The sequence below is a fragment of the Prionailurus bengalensis genome, chromosome A3 (genome assembly GCF_016509475.1).
Source record: "Prionailurus bengalensis isolate Pbe53 chromosome A3, Fcat_Pben_1.1_paternal_pri, whole genome shotgun sequence".
Lineage (NCBI taxonomy): Eukaryota > Metazoa > Chordata > Mammalia > Carnivora > Felidae > Prionailurus > Prionailurus bengalensis.
This window is the reverse complement of record NC_057354.1, coordinates 26390198-26407017: the sequence shown is the minus strand read 5'-3', so window position 1 is coordinate 26407017 and position 16820 is coordinate 26390198. Positions and strand designations below refer to the sequence as shown.

The following is a 16820-nucleotide window of genomic DNA, read 5'->3' as shown; positions in this document are numbered from 1 at the left end:
GCGCGGGTTCTGCCATGGAGACGAACTTTGACCCAAACTGCAAGGCTCCTACCCCTTATTTACTCTTTAAGGCTAACCCGTTTCACAGAGTTAACATTACACCCCTTTTTAACCCTGCACTTCCCTCCCGCATTCCAGGCCCGACCTTTGACCCTTCCTAATTGCTGGCTCTACACCCCAGATCTCTGAGGCTCAGCCCTGGGCTCAGCCCCCGCCCCCAATCACCTCCCCAGAACCCAGAGCCCCACCAGAGACACTGACCACAGGTGCCACCTGGGTCCCACAACTGCACGTGACTGACACAGGCACTGTCGTCTCAGAGCCCCAGCCCCTTGGGGGTTTCACACAGGTGCTCCAGAGTGGACCCCTGGGATCTGACTTCTGACCCCAAGACTCCCATGCCAAGAAGAAGGCCTCCGTTCCGAGGCAGGCCACAGGAAGCTGCCTGGCTGGCCCTGGAGGGCAGTGGGGGCCAGGGAAGAGGCCAGACGGCTCCTGAGCTGGGCCACTTCTTATCACAAGGGCCTGGGGACACACAGTGGACAAGCTTATTGCCTGCTGGCTCACAAGGTGACAGGCAGGGACCCTGTCCTATAGCCTCATGCTGAGTTGCAGAAGCCTAACTCTTGCTTTCACTGCTGAACTCTTCCGGGTCAGGCAACTATTAGCCTTCCCAGACCTGAATCACGGTAACTTCGACATCCATATCCCACCAGCCTGTGAGCGTCAGGGCAAACAGACAGGCAGGACGACGGCCTGTCAGGCTGCCAGCCCCTGAGAGCTCTCTCCGTTTACCTTTGGGAGGACTTGCTCTCTCTGCAGCCAGGGGCTGGAGTGCTGGTGGAGATGCTGAGGCCCTCCAGTAGGACCCCTCGCCAGGCCCCAGCCCAGATTTCTAGGCCCCTGCAGGCAGGCACAGCCCCTTCCTCACTGGCCACTCAGAGACACTCACCGTCCTCTTGGCTGTGGAGGTTCTGAGGGCTCCGCATCCTCTCGTCCTGGCTGGGACTCAGGCTGGAGGCCAGGTGTGGGTCAGCTGACATCCATGTGGAGTCGTTCATATCAAAATCTTCACTGCTCACAGAAGTTTCATCCTGATCAGGGACAAAGAAGGTGGATGTTTCAACAGGGACAGGCTCTGTGCAGCCCCAAGGCAGCATTCTGGGTGAACCCTAGGGCCTGTGGGCATTTGGAAGCCTCCAAAGGCCACAGGGAACCCCCAACCTTGCCCCCCGTGCAAGTGGTTCGGGCTCTGGTTCCTGTCGGAAGCCAGGGCTGAGGGCCGGCGCTGTCTGTAATTGAAGACAATTATGAGGTCTTGCATCCTGGAGGGGCGGATAGCAGGGCCTGGCTCTTACCCTTGTGAGCCAAGGTTGAAGCAAGCGCTGTAAACAAGGGCCACCACTCCCCGCCCGCAGCCCTGGGAAGAGGGCTCGCTGTGCACAGGGACGGGTGGCCAAAAGCGGGTAGCGAGACATGCGGACACTGCTGAGGCCAAGCAGACCGCCCCCACTAGGACTGCCTCCGACTCCAGCTCCCGTGGAGCATGCATGGAATTCCTTTCTCCCACTCCCCCAACCCAGAGGACATTTCTGTCTTCCTCCTTCCTAACCTTTGCTGTGCTTCAAAGATATGCTCTTGGGCAGCTTCCAGGGCTGAAAAGGCCAGCCCCAGAAGTGCAGAGAAGGAAGGGGGTGGGGCAGGCGAGGAGGGTTCGGATCAGACCGCAAAGGGGGTTTGGCTCCGGGGCCTGGGGGGCCGCCAGGGCCTTCCAAACAGCCGGAGGGCCTGTTAGAGAGGACCACGCCTGCCTCCTCTCCCCTTGCTGGCTTCAGTGAGCCCCTGGCCAGTCATCTGGGAACCCCCAGGGCGGGGCCCCTTCAATCCAGCCCTCCAGTGGGAAGGGACCCCACCTCCTTCTGGCCCAGCCTCTTTCAGGAGCAGCAAGCAACTGTGTTTGGGAGCTGGCTGTAAAATGCAAGAAAGATGGCCCAGCAGCTCCCCACCCCCCCAACTGGCTTTGCCCCCTCCCCTCTCCTCTCTAGCAGGATACAATGGCATCTGTGGGCCCCCAGTAAGGACCTCTGGCAGAGCCCCTCCACCCCCCAAAAAAAGCCTCTCCAGGGCCCCCTCACAAACGACTCTTTTATAATGAGCAAACACACTTTGGTTCGAACTTTCTTCGGAGGCTGTCCCTGAGGCAGACACATCTGTTCTCCAAGTGCTAGGGAACCGGCGTGGATTATCCACCCCTCCCCCACTATGGCAGGCTGGCAGGGAGTTTCCTGGAATTTACAGCTTCTGTGCAGCCAGTGTGTGCCCTCTGCGGCCGAATCCACCACACCAGCTCTGCCCAGCTCCGGGGTCCCCACGAGGCACACCCAGAGCCTCAGGGGACAGAGACCAGGTGTCCTCTTGGGACTTATTCCCCTCCCACCCGCTCCCACACTTCCACTCACCCTGCCTCCCTGCCACTGGCCGCCCTGCTCCTTAGGCACAAGCACATCCACCCAGTCTTCCTTGGGTGAAAGCCCACTCACTCACATTCACTCAGACTATGTTCTCACACCCAGAGGGACACACACAGTCAAAAGGCTCTCTCTGCACAAAAGGCACAAAGGGACAACAAAACTCTCCCATGCGGCCCCCCAGGACGGAACCTAAGAGTGAGACGGGTGGCTGGCCAGAGAGCGGACCCTTGGAGGCACAGAGCCCATCGAGGCTCTGGGAGCCAGGGGCAGACACATCCTTGCTTGGGCCGCCTGCTCCTTCCCGGCTGCCCAGAGCACACTGTGCTCAGGGTCTGACCTGAGGTAGGAAGGCCTTTCCTGGCTCTTGGGTGTTGTTGAAACACCCATGATTTACAAGGCTGAATCTATTAACATCCGGAAGCGCCACCTACTCAAAACGCTTCATGCATTCATTCAACAAGCATTTATTGAACACCTACTATGAGCCAAGCACTTTCTAGGCGTTGGGAAGTTCAGCAGTGGACAAGACAGAGTCCTAGTGCTCCTGGCACTCCCTGTCCCACAGGGGAGGAGATGGATAATCAGCAGAAAAAACACGTAACAGCTGTGGTGATGGGCTCCGGAGCAGAACGAAGCAGAGCAAGCGGGAGAGGGGCCCGTGGGGCCGTGTTTGTCAGGTGGCCAGGGAGGGCCTCGCCGGTTAGGAAACATCTGAGAGGAAGCCCACAGGAAGTGAGGAAAGTTACCATGCAGGGGTCTGCACAGGGAGCCTTCCAGGCACTGGCACATGTTGGTGGGTCCAAGGAGCAGCCAGGAGGCCACTGTGGCCGGAGGAGAGGGGTAGGCCAGGGGCGGCGGCGCCACACAGGAGTGTCCCCTCCCAAGGTGCGCACAAGTCTGGGCGGGGCTGTCCGCAGCCGGTCCACTAAGCACACGGTGTCCTCACCCAGGAGCGGGGAAAAGTCAGAACCACTGGGCGCAGCGCTCAAGGTGCCCACACTCTACCCTCGCTCCACCAACTTGAAAACGTGAACAGACGCCAAAGTTCATTAGGCGCCAAGTGCTCCCCTTTGATCGTCTCATGTCATCCTCCCCACAGGCCCACCTGTGGGCCTCATGAGGCAGGTGTAGTCATCAGCCCCATTCTACAGATGAGAAATGGCCGCTCCAAGGGGTTAGGGCGACCGCCCAAGGTCGTGAGCTTACAAGTGGCAGAGCCAGACGTGCGCAATCCTAGAGGCCCAGACGCGCCATCCTTCCCACCTGCGAGGCTGCGCCCAGGCTGTCCCCCTCACCTGGAACACCCACCGGCCTGTGGCACCGCACAGCGCAAAGTCCAAACGCGTACCTGTCTCACCCACCAACTCCGGCTGTCTCCATCACTCTTACACAATCTGTCCGCACCAGCAGCCCCCTGCAGTCAGGCACACGCCCCTCAGCTGCGGCATGTCAACATACTCTGGGCTTTGCCCTGACTTTCCCCAGAGAACCTGAAGTCCTTCCAAGGGTGGGGAAGAGGCAGCGTGTCTCCCGGACCCCCCGCAAGGCCTGCGAGACGCGGGGCACTGGCTGAACTGCCTGGCGGGATCCTGGCGTTTGAGGAGGATGCGACATCAGCTCGACAGTGGCGGCCTCGGTCCCGCTACACACGGTTCTCGAATGGAGACCATATGAAACCCGGATGGTGGCTGGCAGGCTGGCGGCAGCACACGGCCCCGCAACGTCTCCCTGTGGCACATGCCAGCCACCCCACGCAGGGCCTAGGGTTTCTCTGACTCAGATCGCTTAACTGTCCACCAGAATGACCCCCTCCACCCTTCCCTGCCCTGCCAAGTCGAAGTGGGAAGAGGTGAGCGAAACTTTACACTGAAGTTGACTGACAGCGAAAACCCAGTGCCCACCGTGCCACCGGGGTCTTTGGGGGCAAGGGTTTCACGAGATTTCCCTCCCATGGCTCCATTAAAAAAGCGGGCACCCACGTCAGGCCTGTCTCAGGATGTGGGACCCGCCCCTCGGAGATCGACCCCAGCTGCCCAAGGGCACCACAGCTAGCTGCAGAGCTGGGCTCTGAACCCAGGCGGTCTGTGCCCAGAGCCCACATCACAGAGCCGCCACACCGCGCTTCCTCCCTTCAACTGAAAGAGCCAGACTCCCTAACGACAAAGTGTCTCAGGATGAGACCCACAGGAGACTCATGGGAGATGGAGCTATATTTACACATACTCCCACACGCGCTCTCTCTGTTCAATGAGTGGCACACATTTTCTGAACATCTACTATGTGCTTGTGTTGTGCCGGGGGCACAGACGACGAAGGTTCCTTTCCTTCAGGACCTTGTTATCTACAGAGAGACACCAGCCAAAAATTCTGCCCCGCTTAAGTGCCAGGAGAAAGGGGCTACGGACCCCTCCCAAGCCACTGATGGACTGCCGAGCTCTCCCCTGGAGATTGTTCTCACAGCCAGCGGGGTCTGCTGCACGACCCCTGGCTCTGAAGGCGGTGGCTCTGTGCAAGGTTCCAACACCGCTGCTGTAGCCGCTTTTTAGGAGAAACCAAGCGTCGTCAACCCGGTTGAAACACAGAAAACGAGTACGTTCTAACGGAGCTGCCACAGCTACTTTTGTGGGAGAGAAGGCTTCCCAGACCCCTTTGCAACCTGGCTGCTACAGCGCAGCCCCCAGCCGCAGAGGGCAGGCCGCGACCTCGCCCCCTCGATGGAGCCGAGGCTCCAGGAGCAGGCTAATTACACAGGCAGTCGCCGGTGCACGCGACTCTGAGACCGTCCATGACTGTGTAGGGCGGGAGATGCACTCCTTTCCCGAGGGATCAGCAGGAGGTGGCCAGCGCGGCCTTGTGAGCCGCAGGCTCTTGGGCCTGTGGGTTGACTTAGGGTGTTCTCCCCCTGCTCACCCAGAGGTCACGAGTTAGGCCCCTCTTGCTTTTCCCTTCTGGACTCTCAAGGGAATCTGATCTACTAATTTCTCTCTGTAAACAAACTTCAGTGAAATTTTCATTAGAGAATAAAAGAGTGTATACAATCCAGTCTTTCTGGGCCACCTCTCCCCAGACCCCATGAGAGTGACCAGCCAGCTGCCCCCTTCCCCCAGCTCCTCTTACCTCAGACACCTTGAAGCCTACAGCCTTGCCACCTGTTGATAAAAGTCCATCATTCAGCACCAAAGGGCCTGAGCCATTGTGGGCGTCAAAGCGATAGCACCACTGCCTTTCTGAAGGGGGGGACCTTAAGAATATGTGGGGAGCAGGTGAGCAGCACCCAGCCAGCCCCTAGGACACACCCCAATCCTGGAGCCCTGACTCTGGGCAGAAGGAGAGGAACCGGACCAAACCCTCCCTGCTTATCTGCAGTCCAAAATTCATGGGCAGGTTCAGTTTCTCTCCACCCAGGTTCTGAGGCCCTTCCTCCTCTGCAGGCAAACTAGCACCAACCACTGCCCAGCCTAGGAGGAGGAGAAAACGGGAGAGCAGAGGGGAAATGGTGGAAACGCGCCTGTATCCATGGCGGGTAACTAGGAGCAGGTGCTATCAGTAACCTGATTATTTTACAACTGGGGTCAATTTCTTGGGAACTAGGTTCCTGGTGCCTCTGAAGTTGAGCCATTTGCATCCTCCAGGACAGGGATCCTGGGGCGTGCCTCACACAACATTTTCCAGGCCTTTCCTCTCAGCTGTAACTCTATCTCTACCACTTGCTTTGAGGAAAAAAAAAAAGAGGAGGATTTGCTGAGAATTTAGTGCAATTGTAAGCCATAAGCCCTGACCAGGAGCCTTGGGTGTACGTTTCAGAGAAGGGGAGTGGGGGAGGGGAGGCAGGGATGTGCCAGAGGTGTTTCTGGGCCAGGCAGGAGACAGACCCCTCTGTCTAGCCCCCACAGTCTGTTTGATGAGAGGCTGAAGCTCCTGCCAGAAAGATCGCCAGGCTGGGACAGTTGCCCCAGCACTAGCTCTACCCCAAGGAGGCGGGCACCAAGATGTAGAAAGTGAGCACCTCCTTCTGGAACACCTGCACGTTCCTTCTGGGCCCTGGAATTCTTCAGTAAGAGGCAACTCTTCCCCTTGTCTCCATGTCAGCGAGCATTACACACACAGCCTTCTGAGCATGCCAAGAAGGTACTGAACCGCATTTGACCCCAACTTAACCCCTTCAGTTCATCAGATGGCTTATTAATGGAAGACGAAAACCCCCCAGGATTGAAAGTAGTGAAGGGATTGCACAAATGAAATCTTAGGGTGGTCTGAGCCGCAGCTCCTGGGAGCTGTGGGGTCCCAAGGCTGCCGCTTCATGCTCCACACTGAGCCCACCTGGCCACCAGGGGAGGAGGCCAGCCTCCTGGGGACACTCCCTGCACAATTCCACTCCTTCCTGCTAACATACCTTCTCTGCTGACTAGTCCTGTGAGCACAAGCCCTTCTGGGAAACGTGGAGTGGGGAGGGCTGAGGCAGCCAATCCCCTAACACCTTTCAGGTGTTCTCGTACACACGCATAGGGTCCGTCAGAAACATACATACACACATAGGGAGATGCTCGGTTGTCCTTGCTGTCACGAAGGCCTGAATGCTGGGAGTGAGCATTTTCAACACCTTCCTACTAGTGTGTCGAGTGTAAAATGGGCTTTTGTTTCCTAGGCAAAGGCAACTGGCTGTTTTCCCAGCACTCCTCACCACGAGGGCCTCACTGACACCCCAGGCCCTGGCATTAACAGGGGTCTCTTTAAGAGGGTGGCTGGAGAGAGGAGTTGCAGCAGACGGGGTTCTTCCAGCCAAAAGGAGAGTTGGAGAGGAACCACTCTGAGCTAATCCCCTGCAGGAGTTTCCTTCCAAGAAAAGGACCCAGACAAGACAAAAAAGTTCTTGAGAAACTCAGGGCAGCCCAACTCCACATGGCCCCAGGGTGGCTGAGGCCACAGAAGTTTCCCCAAATCCACCTCCTCAGCTGGGAGGAAAGTTCTGGGGTGTTCTGCTCCCAAAAGGTGCTGAATGGGGTCATGCCACACAGCTGAGGTAAAGTGGGTGTGGGAGGAGGTGCTGTCTTAAAACCTACTCTATAAAACAAGCCCAGCTTGAGATGGGATTAGACAGGAGCTTGATATTATTTAAAGACACATTTGGGCCCTAATGATTTTCCAACGAAGGGGTAATTTACTATGTAAGGACTAAACTACCCCCAAGGCCTGGGCCATATAGGGGTCTTTCCCCAGACCAACCTCCAGCCCAGAAGCAGGGGGCCAGACAGCACCCCTAGTCCCATCACACAGATGGTTCTCCCCAGAGGAGCTGTGAGAGCCCCTGAACACCTCTCCCCACACCCCCACCTGGTAGGCTGGGGGCCCCAGGCTGGGGTTTCCAGCTGATTCTGGGATAAGTAGGGCTTTATCTCAAGGGAGAATCTATTTCAAGCCACAATCCTTCTCAGAAAGAGGAGGAAATCACAGAGTCCAAACACCATTTCAGGTGAAATCAGGAGGTTATTAATCTCCCCTCAGAGCAGACAGAAAGAAAAATCAATGTTTTAGAGGGGGGAAAAAGGTTCCATTTGAATTAATGGGTTTGTGGCTTCTCCATTGATCTGCGCCTCTTCACACTTTCTTTTTGTGCTTTTGTGCTCTTGGGGAGGGGGAAGGGAGAAGGGAGAAGGGAATGGGGAGGAAGGGGGTGGGCCTCCCGGTAAGGAAAAGGACGGTCTAACCTTAACCTTTCTCCAGGAATAATGCTAATTAGCCAGGCTTAATGAGAACTTCCCCCAGGAAGCGCGGCCCAGTAGGGGCGACCGGACTCGGGCAAAACGCTGCTCCAGGTGGGAGCAGGGAGGGGGAGTCATTTCTGAACTCGAGCCGCTGGAATAAAAACTGTGGATGGCACACCCCCACCCTGCCCCACGAGAAGTGTCCGGTCCAGGAGGGCTAGGTGGAGAGCGGAGAGTGGCCGGCGGAGGCGTAAATTCAACTTAACGCGGACGCGCGCCCTCACTCCGGCCGGCTGCCCCCGCCCCGTGTGTCCCCTTCATTTAGCAATGCCCCTTCGCCAGGAGCCGCCGCCCCCCGGCTTCCGCTCTGACCGTACACCTGAGCAGGGCACCCGGTCCTCTCGGGGGAGGGACAGGGGCCTGCCGAAGTGGGCTCAACTCTGCAAACCTCATCTCAACTCCCCGCGCCGTGGCGGGGAGCCCCTCCCTGCCACTCAACGCTTCCCGTCCTCATATCCCCAAACAGTCCACTTCCCTTCTCTCGGCAGCCGCGGTGGCGGCAACCCGAGCCCGGCCCCCACCCCGCCGCCTGCGAACGCCTTCCTCCCCGGGACGCGGTGCCGAGCCCGCTGCAAACGGTGTGGCCGCCGCACAATACCGCGGCGCGGCGCAGCGCAGCGCACACAATCACCGCCCCCCAGGACCGGCGGCGCGCACGGCCCGGGAGTGGGGTGCGCCCGGCGGCCCTCCGGCACTCACCGCCAGGCACACCTCTCCGGGACCCCAAAGCCCCTAGAGTGCACCTCCCCTGCCCGTCCCCCCCCGCCCTCGCCTCGGTCACACTCACCCGCCCCCCGCCCCAGCCCACTCCGCCCAGGGCGCAGCCGCTTCCCTGCGCCTCCCTCCTCAGCCCCGGCGCAGGAAGCTCCCCCGCGTCCCCCTCCCCAGAACCCCCCAGCTCCCCCACCCCCTTAACCGCAGCTCAACGGCCGGCGGCATCGGCGGGAGAAGGGGGGCGGCGGCCGGGGGCCCGGAAACGGCCCGATCGCGGGGATCCGGGTCGGACTCCGTACCTGGGCGGGAGGCGAGGCGGAGACCGGCGGTCGGGCTCGGCGAGTGAGCGGGGCGGGCGGCAGTGACAGCCCCACAGCTCCAGCTGCTGCTGCTGCTGCTGCCGCCGCGGCCGCCCGGGGAGAGGGGCTGGCACCGCCGCGGCGCGTCACTGCCCGGCCCGGGGGCGGGGGTGGCCAGGGGGAGGGCCCAGGCGAGCGGCGGCGGCAGCGGCGGCGGCGCCGCGGCCGGGAGGGAGGAAGAGGGAGGGGGGCACCGGGCACGGGGAGGCGGGGGAGGGGGGGCGGGACCGGGCACGGGGCGGGGGCCGGGGGGAGGGGAGCGCGGGGAGGGCGCACGCAGGGGGAGTAGGAGGAGCAGCAGGAGGAGGAGGTGGAGGGGCTGACGAGAGGGAGGAGTGGGCACGGGGGGGAGGGGGAGAGAGGAAAAGGAGGCACCCAGAGAGAGGAGAAAGGAGGGAGAGGCCGGGGGGCGGGGAGGGGGGAGAGGAGGTGGAAGGAGGGGGTGCTGGGCCAGGTAGTGGGGGAGGGATGAGGGCGCACTGGACGCGCTGCCGTGCGCTCCGGGGGGAGAGCGCTCTTAAGGGGGAAGCGCTTCGAGGAAGATTCTTGCTGGGGGCTGAGCCCCGGAAAGAAAGCGGTGGGGTGTGTGCCCGCCCCTCGCTCCTGGAGGCCGCAGTCTTCGGGTCTGGGGGTTGGAAGGGGAGGCACCCGGCCCGCCGGCTCTCTGCGTTCAGGCCAGGAGAGGAGAGACTTGGCCCAAAGAAAGTGACTCAGGCACCATTAGGAACTCTCCGCGCCCTGGGGCCTTCGGGCAGCCCTGGACCTCCTCGTGTCCCCTGGTTCCCTGGGCACGCGGGTCCTCGCTGGGCGGGGCTGCTGGGTCCCCGGGCGGTCTCAGCGAGACCCTAGTCTGGGAGAATCAGGCACGTGGCCGGCTCTCTCCCGCCCCCCCACCCCTATCTCAGGGCCCCCCTTTTCTTGATCAAGTTCAAGATCGGGGTCCTTAGCGCGCTGCCCCCCCCCGCCCCCTCCTCTCCCCTCCCCCTCCCTATATTCCGTACCATCTCGCCTCTTCACTCTTCCTTTGTCTCTTTCCCACCACTTAGTTTACACCCTCCCATGCTCCCCTTCTTCCTCCCTGGCGGGCGCCTGGGACTCCAAGATGCGTTCACCTGTCCGACCCAAACATTTCTGCGATCGGGAGCGCTCGCCGCCGCCTCGCTCTCTGCTCCCTCCCGGCCACCCCCACCCACTCCTCCCGCCGGTCATTGTGCTCCTCTAGACCACACCGTACCGGCTCCTTACGGCGCGCGAGCTACAGTTGTAAAGTAATAGGATAACATCACGAATGCTGCTCTATCCCAGACCTGGGCGCGTACTGTCCGCGGAGACACAGCGTGGCAGGAGAGGGAAGACCCAGGCGGATCAGAGACGCCGTCCTCCGCACAGGCGGACCTTGTCCGCCTGGGGTGCTGGAGAAGACCGCGTGGGGCGTCGCGGGGTGGGGGGTGGAGGACCCTGGACCTGAGAGCAACCTCAGACTCAAGCCTAGAACAGAACTCGCTCGTCCCCAAACAGCACAATTAGACCCCAACAGACAAGATGGGTCAAGGGCAGACGTCCCCCTCCTCAGATTCACAACCTCCGTTACCACGCATCAGCTTTCAGGAAAAGCTTGTGCTTTAACAGGGATGAGGAGCTGCCCTCGTGGAATTCTGTGAGGAAATGGCCAAAAAACAAAACAAAAATACCAACAACGATCCCACCTCCTGGTCCCTCTAGTCGCATCCGAAAAAGAAGGGCAATTTCTACTGACTTCACGCTACAACTCATTCACAGTAGAACAGCAAAGAAAAAAAAAAAAAAACAACAAGACAGCCATCTCGATTGTTTGCAATTTTGAAACAGACTGCCTTTAACCCTCCAACTTTTTTTCTCTAAAAGCCTTTTTCTTTCTTTCACTGAAAGCTTTGCATTGTGAACAATCCGAGGTAAACAAGGCTCCCTCTACAGGTGTGAGTGGGAAGTACAACACAGGTTCAGAGCTCAGTATTCACCCCTTAGAAAAATAGGATGGCAACGTATCAAATTAAAGGCAGACAGACTTGTCCCACACGTGCTAAAGATTTATTGTCAGTATAGAACTTACACTTTATTTTTAAAAGAGGGTCTAAGCATGTTACTCATTAGCGCCTTTTATTCCTAAAATCCAATGTGTTTTCAAACCAATGCACCCTTCCCAGTTTTCTCTAATAGATCTTCTTGCCCATTGTCGTGGGGACAGCCTGGAGGTTGCATCACCTGAATGTCCACACGTGTTGGTGCCCAATAATGATTTTTAGAATTTTAATTAGTGGCCATGACTCTCCAGTTCATCCAGGGAAATGCGGGCGTTTCCAACATGGGAAATGCCCTTCCTCACTTTGAAAATGAAATAATTCAGGCCCGGATTTCCCATCTCTTCCCACCACATTTCTAGAGACCTTTGACTTCTCTTGGCCTGATTCACTATTTCACAGCAGTGGTGGACATCTGGGCTTGAAATATAAAGCCAAATCCAGCTGAAGTTCAAAGGTGGAATTGAACCCAGATAACCCACCTCCTTTCTGACTAATAAAAGAGAGCCAGTACCGCCCAGGAGAGCAGAGCAGTGATTTTCTCTAGGCATGAAATGTGAACTCATTTACCATCCCTGAGATAAAACAGCCTCAGCCCCACTCAACCCACAGAAAGCAGTTGGGAGCCCTAGAGAAACCTGGCTGTTTAGCAGCACCGAAAATTAGGTGAATTTTCATGTGTGCTGAAGCCTGCAGAAATCTCCCAGATCCTTATTCCTGCAGGAGTGGCCACTCCTTGAGTAACCTTGTGCTGGTTGTTTTCAGTGTCCTTGTGCCTTTGGACAACTCCCTCGATCCTTAAAGTGGCCACAGCACGGGTCCCAACAAGGAATGGCATGACCTAGTTTCTTGACCACTAATTCTCCCAAGGATGCGACCTTCCTTCTTTCGGCCCCAGCCTTGGTGGGAGAGTATGGCAGGGAAGGCTGCTCCCATCTGCTTCAGGGGGCAGTACTGCCTTCATTTCCCCTTCATGTCAGGCTCTGCAAGCAGTGGGTGCTTTTTTTTTTTTAATGTTTATTTATTTTGAGAGAGAGAGAGAGAGAAAGTGGAGGAGGGGCAGAGGGAAAGGAAGACAGAGAATCCCAAGCAGGCTCCACACTGAGCTCGAGCTCATGAACCGTGAGATCATGACCTGAGCTGAAATCAAGAGTAGGATGCTCTACCGACTGAGCCAGCCAGGCGCCCCAACAGTAGGGGTTTTTGTAAGTGGACAATTGGCAGGGCATTTGCTCTATAGGGCAGTTTCTTAAGCAGCAAACTCCTCCAGACAGACTCCTATATGACATGAGACATCCCCCCCCCCCCCCCCGCAAGTAGGGACCTGGCCAAGGGGATCAAGGGTTTGTTACTATTAGGAAAAACAGGAGCTTAGTCTGATCAGAGAGGATACTGTTCAAGCATCTCAGAGCATTTAAAAACCCATCTATCCCTATATATTACTTACTTATGATGGAAGAGAACATGTACCTGCACAATGGAGAGACTGGCAGGCACCCATAACCATGCGATCAAATTCAGGAGCCCCCTGAAGTGGGGCCACCTGACATGATGTGCTCACCTCCTGAAGAGATGCAATCATCACCCACTTTGTGTTCTCCAAAACGCATAACCTGACTCTGATTATGAAGAGACACCCAGACAAGAAATCTAGAGAGACTCTCTACAACACGACTGTCCTGGACTCTTCAAAAAGATTCATTGTTATTAATTCAGGTGTTCTAAACCCTGAGAGTAAAGAGAAATAACAACTAAATGCAAAGTTTGAATGCTGGTTGGATCCTGGAAACAAGGAGTAAGAAGGAAGATGGGGTGAAGGAGAGGCACAGGAGGTCGGGGCGAGGGATCGAGTGGAGACGGGTTGAGGGTGGAGACAAGGGTGGGCTCTGGGCTGAGTGGTCAGAGAAGGACCCTCTCGAGAGTAAGCCAATGTGTGCCCTGACCCCAGGGTGGCTGAAGTGGACAACTGGGTGAAGACCTGGGGGCACAGTCTTCCAGGCAGAGGGAAGAGCTGGTGCCACGGCCCTGAGGTAGGAAGGGACTTGGCATGTTTGAGGAACAGAAAGGTGAGCAGTGTGACCAGAGTGAGATGGGCCGGGGTCGGGGGGACAAAGGTGAGAGGGTATTCAGGGCCAAGCATGCAGGGCCATGTACACCACTGTAAAGTATGTGGATTTTATTCTAAGAGTGAGGAAATGATGCAATGTGAATTATGTTTTTAGATCAGAGGGGATGAGATTATAAGGAAGCAAGAGTGACAGCAGGGAGACCAGTGAGGAGGTCCAATAGAGTCTAGCCAAATGGGACTGGTTCAAATTCTGGTTCTGACACTCAAGTGGCTTTGGGCACCACACTTAAATCTCTTTAAGCCTCAGTTTCTTGATCTACAAAGTGGATAATAAGAGTGTGGTTAATGTAGTACTTGACACCAAATTTCCCCTTTCAAATTGGACACTGTGGTGGCCATCCTCCAAGATGGCTCCGTGTGATCCTCACCTCCTGGTATCACACCCTAGTGCCCTGTCACGATGGTCACAATGAACAGGGCTGTGCAAGCTATTAGGTATTGTGGAAAAGAGGGTGTATGACTTCTGAGGTTAGGTCACAAAATGCAGCTGGATATCCTCCTGAGGGGTAATATTTGGCAAATGGCAGCTTTTATCATCATCATCAGGATTCTGAATTTTCACAATGATAACCCCCCAACCCCCTGCACAAATGCTGCACTGGTTTACTCAGCCACCAGTGACGGGTGGCAATTCCCATTTCATGGCATGCTTGTCAGTGCTTAGTATTAGCAATCTCTTCTGTCTTTACCAATCTGAGAGGTGAAAAATAGTATCTCTTATTTTCCTTTGCCTCTCTTCATTTGGCAGTGTGAGTGTATATTTATTTGTATCATGTATTTATCGGTCACTTGCATTTCTTAGAACAACCTGTTCATATTCTTTGCCCATCTTTCTATTTGGGTTGGTGGTATTTTTAAAAAAAATTTTATTAAAAATGTTTTTTTGACATTTATTTTTGAGAGAGAGAGAGAGAAAGAGAAAGAAAGAAAGGAAGAGAGAAAGAAAGAAAGAAAAAAAAATGTGAGCGGGAGAGGGGCAGAGAGAGACAGAGACACAGAATCTGAAGCAGGCTCCAGGCTCTGAGATGTCAGCACAAAGCCCAATGCACGACTCAAACTCCTGAGCTGTGAGATCATGACCTGAGCTAAAGTTGGATGCTCAACCGATTGAGCCGCCCAGGCGCCCTGGTGGTCTTTTTTTTTTTATGAAGGAAATTTAATCTTTTGTCATATATTTTGCAAATATGTTGTCCTTTTGTTGTCTTTTTTATTTTATTTGTGATGAGATTATTTTGCCATATGGAAAATTTTTATTTTTATATCCTCTCGATTTTTTTTTTTTCTGTTAGGGCTTAAAGGTTTCAGGCCAAAACAAAGGTTTTTCCCACTCTAAGATTATAAAAGTAATTCACCCATATTTTCTTGTAGAGCACTTATAGCTCCATTATATTAAATCTTTTTCTTTCTTTTTTTTTTTTTTTAATAAGCTCTATGCCCAATGTGGGGCTTGAACTCAGGACCCTGAGATCAAGAGTCACATGCTCTACTGAGTGAGCCCACCAGGTGCCCCAAATCTTCATTCAATCTGTAATTTATCTCCATATAAGTAGTGAGGTCGACTACTAAACCTAGTTTGTATTTTTTTAAGTGGTTCTCCAAGTTGTCCCAATACCATCTTTTAAATAATTCATCTTTGTCCATGGGTTAGAAATGCCACTATTATAGTACACTACACTAATTTTCCCTTATTTTTAGAATTGTCTGTTCTATTTTATTGATCTATTCCTGTCCTAGTATTATAGCTCTAGAATATATTTTAATATCTAGTAGGGCTGACATCCACCTCTATCCCCCAAGAGCTGTCCAATTAAACCCAGGCCGTAACAGAGAGGTACCCTGGATGCAGACAATCATGGAGGAAGGAGGGGCTTGGGGTAGGAGGTTCTTGGAAGAGATGCCATCCATCTGAACCAAAGAAGGCAGGAGGAATGTGACAGGTGGCAAGTAGGGAGGGCATCTCAGCAGGAAGAGGAGCATGGATGGAAGCACCAAGGGCTTCACACATGCCTGAATTCAAAACACCTGATCTGTGGATTGGGGCCTAGCTTGGCTTCTCCATCTATTCTTGGCATTGGCTGATTTTTGCACAGCTGGCTGCAACCTCATAATCAGTTTGACCACTTTGCTGAAATCTAGAAGAACTGTCCAATACTGTGTCCTCATTCCTTCTCTGTTTAGATAAATTTCCCATGTGAATATAACTAAAAGGGCCTGGCTTGTGGAAATGTACTTTCCTAACAACCACAACAAAAGCTAGAAATTACACTTTCACCCAATCTCCTTTTCAGTGATGTGTTGCTTTAAAGTGTCATCAGTGGGGCGCCTGGGTGGCTCAGTCGGTTGGGCGGCCGACTTCGGCTCAGGTCACGATCTCGCAATTTGTGAGTTCGAGCCCCGTGTCGGGCTCTGTGCTGACAGCTTGGAGCCTGGAGCCTGTTTCGGATTCTGTGTCTCCCTCTCTCTGACCCTCCCCCGTTCATGCTCTGTCTCTCTCTGTCTCAAAAATAAATAAACGTTAAAAAAAAATTAAAAAAAAAATAAAGTGTCATCAGTTAATCTCTGTTCATGTCGCTCTCCTACTCCAAAACCTTCAATGGCTCCCAGTTGCTGGCAGAATCAAGTTGCAGCTCAATGGCCTCGTGTTCGAGGCCCTGCTGCCTTGTATCCTTCTGGCCCTGCTGGCCTTGTATCCTTCTGTTCTAAGCGGTGAACTCTGCTTCAGAGAGACTCACTATCTTCTGTTCCCCAATCACCCATGTGTGACCCCCTTCATTCCTTTGATCATGCATGCTTTCAGGCACATGTTCTTTCCACAAATATGTATAGACCCCCTATCACATGCCATGCACCATGATAAGTATGGGAGACCCAGCAATGAACAATACAGATATAAGTCTGTCCACTCAGAGCCTGCAGGCCAGCAGGAGAGAGAGAGAGAGAGAGAGAGAGAGAGATTAAACAAATGACCACATGGTTTCTGGTCACAGGATGTACATTCAGTTTGTACTTGACAGTTGTGGGGCCTGTTGAGAACAAAGTCCCCGGCATGTAAGAAGGACATACTGGATCCTGGAGGGATCCACTGAGGAGGTGACATTTAAGTTGGGCATTGAAGGATGCATGCTAGAAAGGTGCTTTCGGCCATCAGCAAAGACCCCCTCCACCCTTGCCAAATCTGGAACCCTCTGAACCTGGAGCAGCCAATTTCGCAGACCACGCGGCTGGCTCTTGTGGCAGGTCTCCGTTACTCCCGTTACCTAATGTGCTTATACTTCCTGTTTCCTGCTTTATACCTCCTTTCCCCAACTGGACCATGAACTCTCAGGGCT

The 16820-nt window shown here is 55.0% G+C and overlaps 1 protein-coding gene across 4 annotated transcripts in view; it reads right to left on the bottom strand.

The window, feature by feature from the left end:
* NOL4L (nucleolar protein 4 like) overlaps positions 1–16820 on the bottom strand; it is a 127512-nt gene that overhangs the window by 27583 nt on the left and 83109 nt on the right. The window contains exons 1-2 of one of the 4 annotated variants that reach the window (XM_043602607.1): positions 9247–9476; positions 953–1094 (exon numbers count right to left, since the gene is read on the bottom strand). In XM_043602607.1, coding sequence (XP_043458542.1) covers positions 953–1061 — 109 coding nt within the window. In that variant the 5' untranslated portion in view covers positions 1062–1094; positions 9247–9476. Of the gene's footprint in view, positions 1–952; positions 1095–1358; positions 1384–1612; positions 1636–9246; positions 9477–16820 lie in introns of those variants that run through there. The other 3 variants (XM_043602608.1, XM_043602606.1, XM_043602605.1) reach the window with 3 other exon arrangements.